The following is a 20,569-nucleotide window of genomic DNA, read 5'->3' as shown; positions in this document are numbered from 1 at the left end:
CACTTGCTCTTAGAAAGATTGATTTGGGGAAGGAAGAAGAGTTAGCAAAAGGCATCTTTGATGTTATTTAACACAAAAGCAAACACAGATCTTTTTATATTTGGCATTAAAAGTCTGATGATTTGCCTCCCTAAAGAAAGCACACCCAGCTTTTATACAGACAGCACAGTGAAGAATAATAATATTTCTGTTTACTGAGATATCAGCTGGCATTTCCCTACAAGTCAATGGCCTATTGCTGCTACAGCGTATTAGACCTCAATGTGGCATCTACAAATGTCAAAAGTATAAAAAAATATAGTTTGAAAATCAAAAGCAGCCTTCAACACTCTCCCTAAAAAATAAAACAAAGCAGAGGGGAGGGACAACGTTGAGCTAAATGTATTTGCTGCAGGAATCAGGGCAATATTCAGCTGTCAATCTTGAAAAACAAGGGAGCCACACTGGCATAGCACTGGATAATGAAACTTCCAGCAGATGTTCAGGCAGGGCTCTAATTCTGACTGAACTCCCTTGGTGAGCATTTAATTTCTTTATCATATGCAGGCTCGGCAAATTGTACTTCATCAAAGATGTGTTGTGAAATATTAATATTTCATATGATAACAAAACTCCACAGACTAGCCTTTGTCATATTATGAGCATCCAAATTTCAAATGTCAAGATTCTGAATTATAATAAGTTTTAAACAGATCCTTGAATTGGCATAATAAATTATAATAAGGCCAATCTAAATTGGTCTGATATAATGTCACACACATGTATACTATATGTGTTATTTTAATACCTGTCTTTAGAAAAGGTTGTGTGTGAGGAAAATGAGAGTTCACAAGTTGTAAACAAACACATTTCATCCATAAGAAAGTGCAAGCTCTCATAAGATGTAATTATATATTTACAACAAGCTTTATCAGGAATTAAGGACTATGTAAGAACAAACTAGTTTTCTAGGACTTGGAGTGTTCTATAAGCTCATGAATAGGAAGGATCTTTTTTTTTGACACACCATTCCTCATGTGCAAGATGGCATTGTGAATTTCACAATTACAATTTGCACAGATAAGCCTAAAATAGTCTTTGCACCCTAGTTTTGTACCCACTATTCAAATAAACAAAATGGTATCACAAAGTGGTATGTTTTATGTGCCAGATTTTTAAAAAAATATATTTGTTCATAGCTTCCATTTTGATCTTTAGCACAGAAATCTGAAGGGATAGATTATATTTAGATTGGAAGTTTAGAAAGAAGTTAGTTTCTAAACCTGTTTCTGCATGTGATCTTAGTAAATGAAGCAGTTTCCATGTGCCTGAATGACACAGGGTCATGAAGGAATGCAAGTCACCAACAGAGGAAACAAAGCTGGCTCTGATGACTCAGAATTCAATTTTGGGAAGCCAGCAGTAAGTCCAAGCCACCCAGCTTTCTCTACCATTAATTCTTCACTTACACCTAATTAACTGCATATTACATGTATGTATTTTACATAGCACAACTAATAGATCACCAAATGCTCTTGAGACGCTTGAAACCAACAGATTAAACATTTTATTACAGCCTCCATAATTCTTAAAGGATGAAGACAAATAAAGACAAATACCCTATTAATATTCTATAAGACTGGACTCAACTAATTTATAATATTTTAAAATCTGAATCTAGACTACTCAGTTTAATTTAATATTTTGTTTAGTAAGAGGTTTTCAAAAAATTTAGTGAGAGATTTTCTTGATGTTCACATATACTTTTCTGTTTAAGTATGACAATCCTTAAGAAATATTTTTCCTTGCTCTGATTTTTCTAACTCCTGAAGGTTTTCTGGATTCCTGGGCCACCTTTACCCAACCTCTTGTAAAACTGTCAGTCTAAGACAGCTGTAATACACGAAGGATAATAATGTCAGCTATCGATACCAGTAAAAGAAAAGAAGTGGGAGAAAAATGAGCTTAATGGTGCATGTTTGTTCTTTGTTATTTCCATTGCCCAAGGATAAGACTGATTTAAATAATGATGCTCTCTTTAGCCACTAATTCCACACATTCTTATACATTAGTTATTGCTAAGTACAACTCAGTGCTAATCACATTGATGAGGCTTGTTCTCCAAAACCTTTTCAATATATGGACGATGAAATGCTAAAGTAGACTCCTAACTTACCGCCATGTAAGGTATCTGTCTTCTATCCCGCAAACACACAAACATTGGAAGTGTGCGTTTAGTAGCTTAATGTGTTTAAAGTTATCTGAAATGTACTTAATTGCTTGTGTGTGTGTTAGTGTGTGTTTGTGTGTGTGCGTGCATGTGCTTGTGTTTTGATGAGAGTGCATGCCCTTGACATAGTGTTCATGAGGCAGACAGAGGAAATCTTTTAGGAGTCAATTATACCATCTCAGTTCTAGGAACCAAACCTGAGTCACCAGCCTTGGATGCAAGAGCCTTTGCTGAGCATGTCATTGGCAGTGTTTTTCTCACTAAAGATTTGACCTCAAATTTAATCATTCATTTCTTAAGTAGGTAGCACTCTTTGTAAAAGCATAAAACCATACTGTCACAAGGAATTCTATTGGGAGTGTATTTTTATTAATATAACATATATTATTATGCCCAACAAAAAATTACAGTGAGAAAATCTATAAAATACGTAGTGCATAATAGGATTTTATGCAAACTAAATCTATTGTTTTCCTAGCTTTGAATTGAAACATATGTTTTAATTTACACACATGCTCAAGTCACCAAATAATAATGTCAAAACAAAGAATTAAAAATAGAAACTCTCATATTATCAGACAACACCCCATGGGAGATATATATATATATATATATATATATATATATATATATATCCCAATTTTATATATATATATATATATATATATATATATATATTCAAATGAAATAAAATGAGTATGTCAACAGTGTGTATTCAATGTTAATTGTTACACTATTCATAATGGCACAAAATGAAAACTTCTTTACTGTTCATCAAGTGATGTGCGGAATTAGAAAATATAGTACAGATGCACAATAGAGTACATTTTAGCTATCCAAATTAAATCCTGAATTTGTAGCAACATGGATTGAACTCAAAATTATTAAGTTAAGTGTAAAAAACCAGTCACAGGGAAGAATTGTAGCACACGGTTTCACTTACTCTTCTATTAGAAGCTTAAAGAGAAAGAGTAGAAGGTTAGATTCAAATAGTATTTACTAAGGTCTAAGGTTGGGGGTCGTAGGAAGAGAGAGTAATAGGGGAAAATGGATCAGTTAGATTAAAATTAGGTAGAAAGCAATTCTAGGAAGCTACCACACAAAATCATGACTATAAATATCAATAATGTACTTTGCATTTCAAAGAGGTGGATGAAAGGAGTTTGAAAGCTTTCTTCATAAGGGAATAAAACATATTTAAGACAGGAATGTTTAATGTTACATAAAACACTACATGACTCATATAAATAGCCAAACATCATATGACATCCTTCTAATATAAACACAGTAAATTCAATTTAATTAAAATAGGGATATGTGATTATTCAATCACTACTATGCTGTCTTGGGTTTGCTTGTTTGTCTATAGGTTTTTGAGATAGCTCTCATGTAGCCCAGACTGATAGCTAAGGTTGGCTTGAATTTTGGATCATCTGCCTCCATTCTCTTAGTGGTAGGATTACAGGCATGTTCTACCATACTTGTTTCATATGGTGTTGTAGAATGAAATTTGATCTTTGTGCCTTGCAGGAAAGTATTTTTACCAACCATACTATATCCCCAGCCAAAATACAGTTCTGATAATTCTTAGACAATACAAAATGGGAATATAGTCCACACTGCTCTTTGTGAAGGACAGAGAGAATCAAAGAAATGTAAACTCCAATATTTTCAACTCGTTTAGTAATTAGCATATCTGATGTTAAAGGCTTTCCATCACATCATATTTATCTTTTTATTGAATATGCATGCTACACATTTGCACATAACTTCAAATATATTTTCTTACCTTATCAAGAGAGAAAGTTTTGGTCAAAGCAAAACCCCATCCAGCTTCAAAGGCCCTTCGAATCATTGGTGTGCTGGTGGCTGGGGTTGCACTGGCAAGGCCAAAGGGATTGGGGAACCTCAATCCCGCCATTTCCACGCTGATGTCCACTAGGTCAACAGGAGTGTAAAACAGGGGCAGTGTAGGCTGGGAAGGCACTGAGTTTCCATATTGTGCCTGCAAGAAAGAAGTTAGCAATAACTGCTCTTGTAGCATACTTGAACTGCCATATAATCTTTCCCCAAATCTCCTCATAGCATGCAAATGAATACAGACTCCATTAGTCTATCTCCCTATGGGAAAACTGCCCAGAAGTCAGAATTTAGTGGTCCAATGTTATACATAATTGTTATTTTTGAAGTTAAATGATATTATAGAGAAACAGAATGAAAATCAATTAAACAAACAAAACACTTATTTAAAACAAACTGAAAGTCAAACACAAACAGGAATCATATTTGAATTTATCTTTCTGGTTCCATTAGCCCATCTTTTTTGTACATAATTTATGAAAATGTCTTAGTGCTGAGATGTGGGCCAGTGTAAGTCAGTAGGTCCAAATTCCATTTTCCAGTAATCTTATTGCTCTGGATGTGGCTCTAAGAAGGCCCCTTAACTTGCTCTTTTTTCTTCTCCTCTGTAGCTTTCAGTCCAACAGTGGGATTGCTAGCTCTCTCATTTCCTCCCTCAGAAGGATATTGAAGAATGAAGAAAGTAGGTCATGGGAAGACTTCTACTTGTAAAAGAAATAAGACACTTGGATTGGAGGAGTTTGCATTTTCAGAAACTTAAAAGATACCAGTTTACACTAGAAACATCAGTTGGCATTTAGAAATGCACATAGCCTCTGTTTAGTGGCCACAGTAACCAGGCTAGTATTATGTTTTAATGAAAACACTGAGGTACCTGGCCCACTAAAGAATAGAACATGCGTGCCTAGTGTCCTCTCCTCTTTTCCTCTCTTCTCTCTGTATTCTCTTTCTTTCCTCATTCTCATGCTCTTCTGTCTGATTCTCATCCCTTTCTGTTTATCTATGAAAGACAAATACTTGAAACATATAAAAAAATGATGAATATTCTCAGCCAAAGTAGTTACTGAATGGACACCGGGCTACTTAATTCTAAAGTAGAACTCAGTTCTCTTGTGAATCATCACTCAAAAGAAGTTATTTGAGCAGAACCTTAATTTTATAGGCATGTGTCTTGTGTAGATAAAGAGTGCCATGACTTGCATAGAAATCATTTTCTGTCCTCTACTGAAAGCAGAGCAAAGCTCTCTTAATATGCAAAAAGGCATCAAATTTGCCAGTTGAAAGGCTATTGTGTTTCTGGTTTTGTAAAAATGGAGCCCGATGACATCTAGGCTTTAGCTATGAACACTCCACCAGGGAACTCTGGTTTAAATGGATCCCTGTCTCTCCGCCTCCCCTCCTCTTTTCCTCCTCCCTGATCAAATTCAAATTCACTACATCTAATTACATCCTACCCCTCATGAGGCACATTTTTGGAAAGTTTCATTGTACTCAGCTCTTGTCTTCACAATGAATCGAAATACTATTTAATGTGTAAACGAAGAGTGTGAGTACACGAAGTAGGAAGGTAGTATACAGTTGCAAGTGCGTGTTGGGGATTGGGCAGGGATCAGATAGATGGTTGGACAAAATCCAACTTTGTTATTGGCAGCATTTTAACTCCATTTGACCATAGTTTGAAAGGAATCAAGTTTGTATTAGGTTAGAGTAAGGGAGATGTTTCAACATGAGAGATAAGTAAACAGTAGGAAAAATCAGAAGCATTGTCCCTATATGCACATGCACAGGCACAACACTGGGCGCCATTGTGAATGATGTTCACAGTAAGAGTATAGATGTTTCTTTATACCTCTGACATGAAATGAATGACAGTTTTCTTCTGTCTATAGCTGGGCACTGAAATATCTGATCCCTTCAATGATGCAGATGGGTTTCAGTTTGTTATAACTGCAATATATATATATATATATATATATATATATATATATATATATACATATATACATATACATATACATATACATATATATAGTTTCTAGTTTTGCAAAAAGGGAGCCCAATGACATCTAGGCTTTATATATATATGAAAACTAACTATAGTGTACAAGTAAGATGTAAGCATGCACATATTGACAAAGGTCTTTCAAATGAGGAGGTCATAGGTTACATATCTTACAATACGTATAAGAGTGCTGTGTGTGTGCATGTGAGCATTTGTGTATGCACATACAAAGTTGCATTTGCTTTGTCTTTCTCGCCCATAGCATAATTCTTCCCTACTCTGTGGTTCTTTTCCTGTATTAGATAGAAGCCTTATTCCTCTGTGCCTGACTCTGTGGAATGAATCGCAAATTTCTGCTCTCACTGAAGGACCAATACCTCCAAATCCTACTCTCAGCCCCAAACTGAGATTTCCAAGAGGTTTCAGCACCTTTGACTGCTGATGTTCTGGGTGCCCTCGTACCAAACAGCTTTAAATTGGACCTTATTGCATTCTTCTTTAAAACATGCAGTATCCAGATTTTCAATTTCAGACAATACTATTTTCCCAGTCACCCGGTAGTGTTAGCAAATAACAGATATGATAGAGATGTTGAATAGCAGAGATTATTAGTTCCCTGCAATTTCCACTTTGGAAAGGCATTATATGTCAGAATCAGAAATGACAGAGAAGCAATGAGTGCATCGACTGAAAGAATGTTTACCATGTATTAGCTGGGAAAAGTAGTATGATAATAATACCTAAATGAAGGAAATTCCATCTGTGGGTATATGCATTCAAAAGGACATAGGATGTGTATGCATCTGTCTCCTCTTCTTCACATCACTGGGCCATTTTGTTTGATATTTTTATACTTTTTAAATCTTTATATTTTTAATTAACAGTAGTCATTACATTTCATTTTAGTAAATGAAGCAAACAGTTTCTAAGGTGCTTTACAACAATTACCTACATTTTTACTCTATGACAGCAACTTACAATCTGTGTATTTGGTGGGCTACAGGGTGGTTCTATGATATAGGGATGTGGAATGAGATAACAGGGCGTATTAACCTGCCCATCTTCTCACATTACTAACATCATCTGCAGTAAGAACATCTGAAATGCACTCTCAATGGTTGCAAAATCCTCAATATTCTCTTCTCAGCCATATTGACCACTTCTTCAAAAACATCCAGAAAGTATGTTTTTGCTTGTCTAAGACTGTGATTTCAGACCTGTAGAGTAATTTTGGTCAGCAACATGGCTTCTCTGGCAAGGGATCACATTCAAACGGCTTCTAGATCCGTGTAATCTGGCTGGAATGGTACAACTTTAATCCCTCTGGCTGCAATATAGCACACACCTTTAATCCAAAACAATGAAGATGAATTTAGTCTGTAAAAAGAAGTAGCTACATTTGAAAATGATGTCTAATTGAGGGTCAGACAAAGTGATGAATCAAAGGAAGGTTTTACAGAATGAGTCAGAGATAGGATATACCCAGCTCTCACAAGAACAGCAGAGGAAACAGAGGCTACTTAAGAGCAACTCAGAGTGAGTTAGAAGGGAGGGCATTTTAGTGAGTACATTCAGTTGAGTTCAGGTGAGCAATGAAGTTCAGTTGAGTTCATGTTGTTATTCTGTTTGTGCAGTCAGTTCAGTCTGGTTTGTGGAATTAAGAGGCGTTTCTTCCAAGCAGAGCAAATCAGTGAGAAACCAAGTGAAGCCAGTTAGCTTGGAGATGAATTTGAGCCAGAGCAGTTGAGTTGAACCACCCAGAGTTCAGAAAGAACTAGAAATGGAGAGCTTATTCAACAGTAAGCCTCCAAGATGACAATTACATCTGGTGAGGAAAAGTTACTTTTACATAAAGTCATCTACACTTTCTTCACTCTTAGCATTTATCCACGTCTATCATACTATCTGCTGATTCTATTTGTTTGATTGCTTTGCATTACATGTCTTTTTTTCTCTCTGGCTGGCTTATTTCTCTTATATTTTCCACTTACATTCAGTATGTCACAAATGACAAAATTTTATCCTTTTAAAGGTTTAATAGTATTCCATTGCATATGCACACCATATTTTTAGAATCTATTCAATAGTTAAGTTCATTACATAACCTGACTGTTAGGAACAGTCTATAAACATAGGCATATAGGCAGCTTTCCAATTTTTGAAGGTACATCAGGACTTGAATTGTTAGATCACATGAAATTTCTAGTTTTAGTTATCTGAGGAACAAGTCTTAGATACAAGTCTTCCAAAATGATCATGATAGCTTATGTTCCCACAAAGAATATGACATGATAAAAGGATTCCTTTTCTCCACCATACCCTTGTCAACATTTATCACCTATCAACTTCTCCAGGCTACCATTTGATAGGAATACTGGTGATTTGTCAATGCCAGCTTGACTGGATTTGGAGTTACCTGAGACACGCCTCTAAGCATGTGTTTGTGAAGCTTAAAAGTTCTCAAGTTTGGTCACAAAAAGTACTCAGAAAGTTTTACAGATAGAGTAAAAGGAGGCCAGGTGACATCTTGAGCTAACAGCAGAGTATATGACTATAACATAAAATGTAAAATACCAGAAAGCCGGTTGGACAAGGGAATGTGTGGCAGGTTCAGATTTCTTGTTACTCAAAAGACCACCGTGTGAAATCATGAAAGTAGGGTCTCGGTCAAAATATAGAAGCAAGCATGTTATACATGCTAGGAATTTTGGATTTCCACTGAGATCTTCTTTAAGGAAGTGTATCCCGCTCAGGAGACATGAACTTCAGACAATATCACCAGAGGAACAGTGTGTTAGAGGCTGTTGGAATATAGATGATCCATGGAGAGTCTAAATGCCAGGGACGGAACAGCTATATTAGCCGTAACATTAGCTATTCTATGAGATTTATCATAATCCAGCCAAATTTTCTTTCTACTTCACAATTTTCAGTTTTGGAATGAGACTATGTACTCTTTGCTTTGCCAGTGTATATTAGAAATGGATACTTTGTTTAGTTGATTTTATAGGGGCCTGTAATTAAGAGATTACTTTGAATCTTTGACTGTCTTGACACTTTGAATTTGGGCTTTTGGAATAGTTTGCAAACTGCTAAGATTTTGAGCTCTTACAAGTAAACTCAGTGCACTTCACACTGTCGTTATCATGAGCCTTGAGGATGAGGGCTGCAATTGACTGTTTAACTAGGCTTGGGTGTTAAGGTGACAAAGAAGAGACTTGTAATTTTGATCTTCATTGTCAACTCAACTGGTTTTGAACTCATGTAGGAAGAACAGCTCTGAGTGTGTCTTTGAAGGCATTCCAGAAGTACTTAAATTGAGAAGACACACCCTCAACACAGGTCTTCCTATCCCATGGACTAAAAGCTATAAGTAAATGACAGGGTCAAAAGAAGAAGGTGAGACAGGTGCTGCTCCATTTCTCTTTTTATATTCCATGGATATGAAGAGGCAAGCATCCCCATGGATGCATACTCTCCTTGTCAAAGAGCCACCTACTGCCATGATGTCTCTTCTCAAAGTGTGAGTCTAAATAATACCTTCGTTTCCTAAGATGCTTCTTGTGGCATTCTTTCCTGGCATAAAGGAAGAAATATAAGAAGTGAGATATAGCACTTCACCTTCACTGTGGTTTTAATTTGCCTTTCTCTAATGATCAGTAATATTAAGCATGCATATATATATATATATATATATATATATATATATATATATAAGTTACATATATATATATGTAACTTTTGACTTTTGCTATTCGAATATGTTGGGAGAATTATATATTTGTGTTCCTGGTGTATTTCAAAAATCTTTTGTTTGTTTTCTCAATATTAAGTCATTTGGCTTGTTTTCCTAACATTTTAACCATTAATTCTTTATTGAATATATATCATCCTGTATTTTTCTATTTGTACTGTCCATTGATTCCATGTGTGTACAGAAAATTGATTGGCTTGTCTAATCACACTTGTCTGCTCAATTGGAGTCATGTCTAAAAAATGATTGACTAAGCCAGTGTTGTATAATTACTCCCTCTGTTGTCTCCTAGTAATTGGGAAGTTACTGGCCCTATATTTAATATTTTAAAGATATTCACCTTATGTGTATGGACATCTTGCCTGCATGCATGTCTGTGCACCTGGCTTTTGTGCCTGGTGATTGAGGAATTGGAAGGAGGGTTAAATCCCCTGGACCTAGAGTTATGGATACTTGTGAACTCCCAGTTGTTTCAAGGAGCAAAACCTAGGTCTTCTGGAAGAATGATCAAGCCAACTCAACCACCTTAATTCTTTAATTCACTGTTTTGCATGCAGTTATACAGTTTCCCAACTCAGTTATTTAAGCAACTGTCCTTTTCTTATTACATATTCTTTTGAAAATTTGTTGTATTACATATATGGGTTCATTTTTGAGCTCCATATGCTGTCTAATTTGCTGATATGCTAAGTAATTAGTTAATCTTTGACAGCATACTTAAAACAATCTTTGAAAAGAAACAATAGTGGTCTGAAAGTCATCTAGTGAAGGTCAAGTTAGCCTGCTGGCTGCACTTTAGCACAGATGGTTCTGATTCAAGAGTTCAGCCGGGTTATCTCTGAAAATTAACAAGATGCGGAACCAGGATAATCACAGAGATACTTGACTTCAAAACTTTTATTTTACAGAGAAAACCTATAGACAAAAGAATTACATAAGATGCCTATAGGATCCTTAGCTGCATATACACAAAACATGCATGTATGTAGTCTTATATAGTCGGGTAATATATAGAATATATCTTTAAGAAATAAAAGGTTTGAATCAGTCATTCATTCTCAACTTCTTTGCTTATTCAACATACACAACTGGAAAATGAAAATAAAGGAAAACACAAGGTAAAAGTCATACAGGACTCAGGTGAGGAGAGTAAAAATGGAGACTGAGGGAAGGTATCAAGTACAGAATCTGCAGTGTAGACAGAAAGATGAACATGGCTCTTTCTGAAGCCTTTGCTAGACATTTGAGACACTGAAACTGAGAGAGATGCCCAAGTTTTTAAGCTTTATTTTCCGTGAGAATTATTTTTGTGAAACTAAGTAAGGATTTTAGTCAAAAAGTACATTTTCCAAAGCTTGACTAGATTGCAGAAATTAGAAGAGACCCTAAATTTATATAGGTTCTAATTAAAATTTTTCATTTTATTTCCATCTACAAATTTTGGAAGAACTCACACTACTCATGGAACTCATAAATGTTACACATTCTAATTTCAATCTGGATCCTCTACCCCACCCCCACCCCTGCTCTTTCTCAACAATGTCCTTTTGCTTCAAGAGATTGAACCACTTACTATGTTGCAAGTAAAACATCATTTATGGATCTGTCTTTAATATTTATTTCAGTGTATTTTATGGGGGGTGGTATGTGATTTTAAGTTCAGCTGAAGTGCTTTGAAATTTGACAGAATTTTGCAAAAGGAAGTATAAGTACTGTCCCCTAGATTACTTACCCCAAATAGCACAGTTATTTCCTTGTCAATTTTGTATGTGCTTGCTCATCTACCTGTGCTTCCTGCTTAATTTAAGTACCTGGTAATAGAAGGACTGAGATAATATTAAGATGTCCAAAAATACATTCATCTATTCAATGTATTGAAGTGTTGAACTTGGATGTACATCTCTTTCTTTGCATTAGTTTTCAATAGTGGTAAGTTCACATAAAATAGTGATTAGCCCTATGTTTACTAACCATTTTGCATGAGGATTATTTTATTTTTTATTGTTATAAATGAAACATTTTAAAATAATTATGTTTCATGTAGGTATGCTCTCCCTGAAGGTTAGCAGAAAAAATGTTTACCTTATGTTTAACATAATGTGATTTATATTATTTTATTTGGCACTTGATTGAGAGGTTCCCAAGCATGGACATTGTAGACAAAGGTCTCTGTTGTAATGGCAAAAGGTGGTGGCCCTGCCTGCTTGCAAAGCCTCTCCAAAGAGCCCTCTAGTGGCTGTAAGTAATACAGTAGAGTATTAAGTTTCACTATGTAAATGCATGCATTTTATAATTCAGTCACATGGAGTGACAAAAATTTATCTACTTCACATTAGATAAAAATAGTGTTTTCTGTACTATGGAGATTTAAAAATTTTACACACACACACCCACACACATACATATACACATTTATATACATAAAATATATATTACATAGAGCATATTATAAACCTACTTTATACATATATCATGTATGAGTATTTTGCCTGCATGCAGGTATCTTTGTCATGTGCATGCTGTTCCAATGGAGGCCAGAAGAGGTCATTAGCTCCCCTGGAAATGGAATTACATATAGTTGCCAGCCGCTTGATGTGGGTTCTGGGACTAAATCCACTTCCCAAGAGCACCAGGTACTCTGAACCGCTGAGCCATCTCTCCAGCTCCACTCCTTGACTTTTGACTTATGGTTTGAAATGGACGTTTTCAGAGCCAAGTCACTAACAGGGTGCAGAGGCACTGCAGACTAATTAAGCTGTGCAGTAGATGGGCCAACCTAGAAACTCTCAAGTCAACCCTCTTCTGCGTACATTTTCTTCCTTCTTCCTCATTGGTTGGCTTTTATTTCTTTTCTAAAGACTATTGATATTTCCCTTGTGGAGTCCATTTATTTCCTGCACTTAAAATTAGAAACACATAAAGAGTTTCAAAACTTCTGTTGACCACACTAATTATCCGCCACAATTAGTGCATGGAAATCTTTTGAAGTGGAGCTCAATTAGGATTCTTAAATTATTTGGTACGAGAGGTGACAAGGTTCATATGAGTTTGATACCAATGGAAGGAGAGAACCGATTTCTTCTGACTTCTATAAGAATGCTGTGGCATACATATGCCCTTCCCTTACTGAATAAATACATGCAATAATAAGATAAAAATTAAGTCACCTAGAGTGATTTACATGTGAATCCATGGACACTCTTTCCAACTCTTTGTGTTCCAGTGGAGATGCAGGTTTCTCCATGGTTGTATTAGATATCTATGTTACTGTACTCAGGGTCTATAAGCAAATCTACTTCATGGGACAAGGCTTGTTTTAGCTTGCCAGGATATTGAAAAGGTCCTATCAAGATTCACATCTGCTGTAAAGTCTTTTCTTTATCAAACACAAACATACTGAGTCAATTTATCCTCAAAACAGAAAAAAAATCAGTTGCTCATATTCAAACAAAGCTCATGCCAGACCCAACAGTGAATGCTTCATGTTTTTTCTTTAAATCACTCCTCAAAACAGAAAGCATTCTCCCTCAGCAAATGAGCAAGATTAGGGTCATGGACAGTAAGCAATCTTTGTTCATGCTGCAGATAAACTGTATGTAAGTGGGGCAGCAAGAACTGACTCCAAAGGGATCCTTGCTTTATTATGGCAAGCTTCCTGCAGCTTGCACACACATTATGTAGGAAATATTAATATCCTACAAATCAGAACGTAACTTGAATTTTTGTGATGGTTTGGTTGAATATACACACAGACCATACATGTCTATGTTCATGTGTGCACATACATGAACATGTGTACACACACACACACACGCACATACCCTTTCAATTTGAATTTGATGGGTCACATTTATAATTCAGCACTTGGGAAGCAGGACAGGAGAATCCGGAGTTCAAGGTCAGCTGCAACTACATAGATAATTCAAAGTCAATCTGTACCTCATGAAACCCTGTCTAAAACCCCCAAATCCCAGAAAGAAAATTTTTATCAGAAAATTTAAAAAGCACGGCATTTAATATTTGAAATAGAAGTCAAATAGCATCTTGAAGCCATCATAAGGGCTTATATTAGAATGACATCATCACTCACTCTTTACCAATGTATTTTCTATTATACTTGGATAGTTTGTGGAACTTTAATGGAAATACCTGAAAATATAATGGCTATGCTGATGGGAAAAGCGACTTGTATTATAATTGTGTATTCCAGGTGCATTCCCCCCTGCATTTGCCTTAAAATTATTATATAAAAGGCAAAAATAACAAAGTTAAGTGCTGCTGAAAGCAAAATTGTTTCTAGTGTTCTAGATTATTAAGGGGAAAAATCACAACCACTATGTTGTAATCCTTTAAAAATATCAAGCAGCTTCTACTTATTCATTTTATTTAAATCTCAATGATAAGTAACAACCAGTGACTCTGCCTTGGCTATATCTGCTCTAGATGCATTCTATAATAATTTTAAAACAAGGAGTACATAGCATTTAGTAGCTATTAATAGCTGGCTTATTTCACAGACTGGGCTACTGTATTGATTCCAGCTTAGGTACTTTGTCTTCAGAAGAACTAATAATTAGGAGGAAAAAACTTACAAAGTAGAAATGAATTTAGAATAGCTGCTTCACGACACACAGGCCGAGGGCTGGCAATCAAAATTTTAAAATAGAATCACATTTCACTTTTCCATTTTGAGAAGTACAATTTGTAATAAGAATTTTAGGAAAGATAAAAGACCACAGAAAATTTTTTCTTTAAAGCAATGACCATATTGTGTTATTTCTTGAAAGTTGTATATTCATACGACTGTTGAAAAATACAAATTTGTAGCAAATATGTAGTTTTGTGTTTATGTGGTTTCACTAACAAGCAGAAGAGGGGCTGTCGTGGTCTCTCTTCCCTGCCATTGGATCCCCTACCTGGACTGCCTGGTTGAGGCTCAGTGAGAGAGGATATGCCTAGACTTGTTGGGACTAGATGTCCCAGGATGGGGTGGTACCCAAGGGGGGCTCACCTTCTCTGAGGAGAAGAGGAGGGGCAATGGAGAAGGGATTTTTAAGGATGTGACTTGGAAGAGAGAAGGTAGAGGGCTGTGATTGGGATGCAGAGTGAATAAAAAATAAAAATAATATACAAATAAAAAATGCTTTTAACTTGAGCATAGAATAAAGCTAGGAAATTAAATATTCATTCAAACCCATGTTTATTTCTCCCATCCCCAACAATCAAGCTGTATTTAACCAAATTTGGGAGTATGACAGAAAGGGTCCTTCTTGTAAAACAACAAAATAACTGTATTTTCCTAGAATTCTTTACTTAGCTGAATCTTAATCAAATCTATACATTAATGTTAGTATCACTTAGTATCTGCGTTCATGTATCATTTCTCTGACACACCACCACCACCATTGTGTGACACTCAGACTATCTTTTTCTGATTACCACATTTCCCTTGCCCCTTACTTGAATCCAATGAATTGGTTCATTATGCCTCTGTGAAAACATTTCATAAGTTTCTAATTGGCATTATTATTATTTTCTTTTTGAGATAAGGTCTGTATGTGTAGCTCTTGATGTACCAGAACTCACTATGTAGACAAGGATGGCCTTGTACTCACTGAGATTCACCCACTCCTGCTTCTCGAATCCCTTCCTTCCCTAGTAAACCCCATTGTCTTTCTTTCCTATATTTTTGATTGCTTTATGTCTCCTAACTCCCCTGAGAAGAGCCATGCTCTGTGAATCCCACTGTGGTTGACTGGTGGCATTATGCAAGATGGATTGCAGTAGATCCATGTTGCCACAAATAACAGCATTTATTTCTTTTCAATTACTGAGTAGTATTCCATCTTAGCATAACACATAGAGTTTCTTTATCTGTTCACCTGTGCCATTCAGGTTGTCTTCAAATGATTACAGCAGTGCTGTGCTGGACATGTTGTGTTTACATCTCTTTGAGCGTCTGATTTCAATTGGCCCACAGGACCTCGACGCTTTATTAGGACACAAATTCCAGGTATACATTTTGAAAAAAAGTCATCCTTTATGCCAGTCACTAGACCATTATTTAGTCACTAACAATATGCAAGGATTTTAATGTAGACATCACCTTGCAAAATTAGTGATTTTTGTAATCATCTCTCTTGTGAATGGTGGCATCTCTCAATGACTTTATTTGCCTTTTTTTTTTTAAACCTTTTCATATTCTTCTTGGTCAACTGTGCAGTTTTTTGGAGCAATGTCATATCATGTCTTGGTTTCTGTTTATTGTTTGTTTGCCTGTCTGTCTGTCTGTTTTTCTCAATCAGGTTGGTATTGTTGTTGTGGGATTTTACTTTCTTTACATATTTTAGAAATTAGTTGTTTTTCAGATATACAGCTTGAAAATATTTCTTTATTGACATTTGCCTCACTGTTCTGTCTGTTGCTACCTTCTCTGCATTAAAGGATTCTGTTTGGATGTATCAAAATTGCTCCAGACTTGCCTACATTCTTCTGTCCGTGAACATCTACTTTCCACATCTTTCCTTTGGATCTTGACATAAGCTTTTTCTGTGTCTAATATTTCAATCATAGAATGGTCTTAAATTTTGTTAAATTACTGTCTCCATGTACTGAGATGTGTATATTTTGCCTGCCATTCAGCTCACGTGACTGTGACATATTTATTTGTATATGCTATACTCTCTATGAATCCTAGGGATGACACTCATATTCTGGATGCCTGAAAGTCTTTTAATGGTATTTATATAATCCTTTAATGTTCCTTTACTTTGCTAGTTAATACTTCACTGAAGATTTTTTTATTTATGTTTGTGGGGTATGATGACCTATAGCTTTTCTTTTGTGTGTGTGTGTGTGTGTGTGTGTGTGTGCATGTGTTTCTGTAATGTATTCAATTAACTTTTTTGTAATAGGATGATTCTGGCATCCTAATATGAGTTTGAAAGGAAAAGCTCTATGAAGACTGTAAATATTAATTGTTCATTAAATATTTTCTAATTGTTCATTAAATATTTTCTAATTAAATATTTTCTAATATTCACCTGGAAGCAAATGGGTCCTGGACATTCTTTTGATGGTGTGTTTTTTTTTTTATTACTGACTTAAATTTATTTGTTATGGCCTTCTTTTTGTTGGTTTAAATAAGCTGCACACTTTTCTATGAGTTATATAATTATTTGAATGTTGGTGAAATGGCAGCAAATAATTGTTTATAATGACCTTTTTATATGACATCGTTTATAAGGCCTTAAGGGAATTTTATTTTAAATCTTCTATCATTTTTCTTAGTTTAAATATCTATTGATTTTGTTTATCTTTGCAGAAACAACCTTAACTTTTCAATGGTTCTTGGTGCTTTAATCATCTTTTTTTATGTAATTCTATTCCAGTCATTATTTTATTCTGTTCAAGTTGTTTACCGAATATCTTTCTATTTGTTAAATGATAGTCCTTTACTCTTACAAATCTTCTTTTTATTGCTATTTTTGGATGAATCCCGTTGTAGTTTGCTTTTTCTTGTCTCGATGAAATGGTGATGCTTATTTTAATTTTTCTTTGATCAGTAGCCTATATTACAATATTCATGGCATATGTAAGAGTCTTCAATTATCTATAGTTATTGATTTCTTGTTTTTATTCTTTTGTAGATGATTTAATCTTTTACTAAATTCATTTAAACTTGTTTTGTGTCATAGCATACAATTACTACTGTAGCAGTGTCTCTCTCCCTGCATGGAAAAGCAATGTGTAATCTGGAGAAGTTCAGTGGGCTATTTGTGTATATAGGGCAGGTCCACTCGATGTACTTTAGTTCTGTTGGTAGTATCCTATGCAGACATATTACTCTGCTGACAACAGTGAGATTCTATTGACGTATCTTCTGTTTCCTTACTTTTACCATCCAGATGGCCCAGCAGTTTTTAAAAGTTAGTATAGATGTGCCCAATTATTATTATAATTCTATCTGCTATCCCTTCAGATTAGTTGACACTGTGTATTTTGTGCTCTGGTTTTGATTCTCTAATGTTGCTAGGTATCTATCTAATCATTACATCTTCCTATTGCATTTGCAAATTTCTATGGAATAAGTCTTTTTTTCTTTTAAGTTGTTTTATTACTAAACATGAATTTTGCTTAAAAATGACCACAAATATAGTTTCTTTTGTCATTTTTTTGCACAAAAGAATACTGTTTATCCTTTGTTTTCTTTGGTTTGGATTTTTGAGATAGGTTCTTGTAAATCAGGCTGCCCTCAAAAGCACAGTGCCTCCTGTCTCACTCTCACAAATTCTGTGATTATTAAATGTATGTGTCACATGCTCATACCTCATCTTAATTTTGCATCTTTAACTCAAAGGTGAGTTTCTTGTAAGCAGTATGTAGTTGAATCCTTTTAAAATTCAGCTACTCTATGTCATCTGATTGAGAACATCAATTTGTATTTATTTAAAGTAAATATTGACTTAAAGTAATGAGGGAGAAGCTGCTATCATCATTTTACTAATTGTTTCCTATGATTTTATGACACTTAGAAATTTCCTTTCACCTTCCTTTATTCTTAGTTTGATTTCTGTTTTTTCAGTGATAATTGTTTGATTCCTTTACATTTTCACTTTTTTATCGACCATAGTTTTTATATTAATTTTATTCTTTTGCTATAAGGCTTTCATTAAAACAGTATGTTTGGAACAGATAACAAATTAAGATCCGTTGTAGACAAATGGTCTACATATTCAGTTTATTGCCATTAACAGTATCATATTTCTTATATTATGCAACTATTAACATGTTTCAGAATATTATTATACTTATTACTTTGATCTTGTGCCACTTGTGCTTTAAGTAAAATAGATTGGATAGTATCTGTGCATTACACTATTCTGTTTTATATATATTTATCTTTACCAGTAATATCTATATTTTCATATCTCTTACTTTTTATATCCAAGAACTTTGTACTTCTTATTAATAAGTGTAATAGTGACAAACTCCCTCAATTTTTGTCTATCTAGGAAAGTCTTAATTTCTTTCATTTTTGGAAAGCAGTTTTTAGAGGTATAGAATTCTTTATTGACAGTTTCATTTCAGCACTGTGATTATTCCATTCTACTATCTCCTGATTTATAAAATTTCTCTTGATGACCGTGCTGACAATCTTTTGAGAGTGAACTCCTGTGACAAGTTTATATCCTCTTTTGTTGTTAAAATTATCTCATTGTCTGAGTTTAATTTAATTATAATTGGTCACTGCATTACTGTATTTGCTGACTATTACATTTACTGTTATGATGCTGATATGTGAATATGTATATATTTGTGCTCACATGTACACAGGAACATACCTACTGGGACACGTGCATGTCATGGAACATGTAGAGAAGTCATGAAATGTTAATTTTTTTCAACTATGTGGATTCCAGGGTTCAAACTTAGATCTTCAGTCTTGGTAGCAAATGCCTTCACTGACTAAGACATCTTGCCAACCTCATTCCTTATTAGTGACATTTTTCTACTGTCTCTCTCTACTTTCTAGAATGCTTATAAGAATACATTATTTGACTTGGTTGGTGGAAGACCATGACTATTGGAGAACTTTTTCATCCTCATTCATTGTGTGTTTTCTAGTTAAAATAGATATTTCTTAATGATTGTTTCTGGAATTATTAACTCTTCTGCTTGATTGATCATAGTCTTGAAGCTTTATATTATATTTCTCAGGGTAGTCATGATATTTTTTATTTCTACAATTTTTGTTGGATTAAACTACTATGTAGAATGTTTTTGTTGTTTTTGTTGTTGTTGTTCATGTGTTGTTTTCCCTGGTGTGATTTGTCTATCAGTGTCCGTCAGTAGTAGATTAGCTTTCTTTTAAAATATTATTCTGAAAATTTTGCTGGTATTTTAGAGACGCATTTGGGGTTAGTTACAGGAAATTCAATGCTTTTATTTGCTAACATTGTTTTTCGGATTCTTCACCATCTGGGCATTCTTATATGCACATTTGGAACAGCAGCAACTTCTGTTGACATTTATAAGTTGATTTTCTGATGAAAAGGTTTTACCACTCATCCGGATTCAAATTATATTTAGACTAGCCCACAGAGTTTATATATGGGGATAGCATTTAAGCTCATTAGGCAGTTTGATCTCAATCTTGATTTGTGAGGTTGGTAGAGATTCCTGGGAGGGCACATTCATGTATTTAGACAGAGCTTCTGGCTAGACAGTTCATTTTGGTAAGTCTAGTTCATTGATTGTAGGGAAGAAGGAAGCATCTTACTGGGATACATGGTTAGCAGAGCTAGTTGTTGTTGGCTCTCCCATAACTGCTTTGATAGGGTGATGCCACTGGGTTAGGTTATATAAACTGTTAAATTTTATACTATAATTACTGGTATTTCCTCCTCTTGTTCCTTGCTGATCTTAAAGGTTAATCTTCGCCTATTTGCTTACTAGGTGATGGGAAGGTGAACTGTTTCCCTCCCACTGGGGAGACTGTGGCTTGAATTTATCCTGAAGGCCATCTTTGAGAGGGAACTGCATGAAGAAATCATTTTTTTCATTCTTTTTTTTTAAATTTGGGTTTTCTCAAGTTTTGTGCTCTACTAAGCTTCTAACTTCAGTGATTTTGATAATGAAATTTGTAACTGTGAATAATGAAAACTCATTTTTGTAAGTATACTAGTATTTAGATTTCCTACTCCACTATTCTCATTTTGCTGAAGCCATTCAACACATTTTG

The 20,569-nt window shown here is 34.9% G+C and overlaps 1 protein-coding gene across 1 annotated transcript in view; it reads right to left on the bottom strand.

Annotated features, from left to right (window-relative positions):
* Positions 1–20,569, bottom strand: part of Dpyd (dihydropyrimidine dehydrogenase) — an 872,190-nt gene that overhangs the window by 457,309 nt on the left and 394,312 nt on the right. The window contains exon 13 of the mRNA XM_028752184.1: positions 3,999–4,214. Coding sequence (XP_028608017.1) covers positions 3,999–4,214 — 216 coding nt within the window. The remainder of the gene's footprint in view (positions 1–3,998; positions 4,215–20,569) is intronic.

Source organism: Grammomys surdaster, unplaced genomic scaffold (genome assembly GCF_004785775.1).
Source record: "Grammomys surdaster isolate TR1022 unplaced genomic scaffold, NIH_TR_1.0 125881, whole genome shotgun sequence".
In the NCBI taxonomy this organism is placed as follows: domain Eukaryota; kingdom Metazoa; phylum Chordata; class Mammalia; order Rodentia; family Muridae; genus Grammomys; species Grammomys surdaster.
Note: the sequence above shows the minus strand (reverse complement) of the source record. Positions and strands in the feature narration are given on the sequence as shown.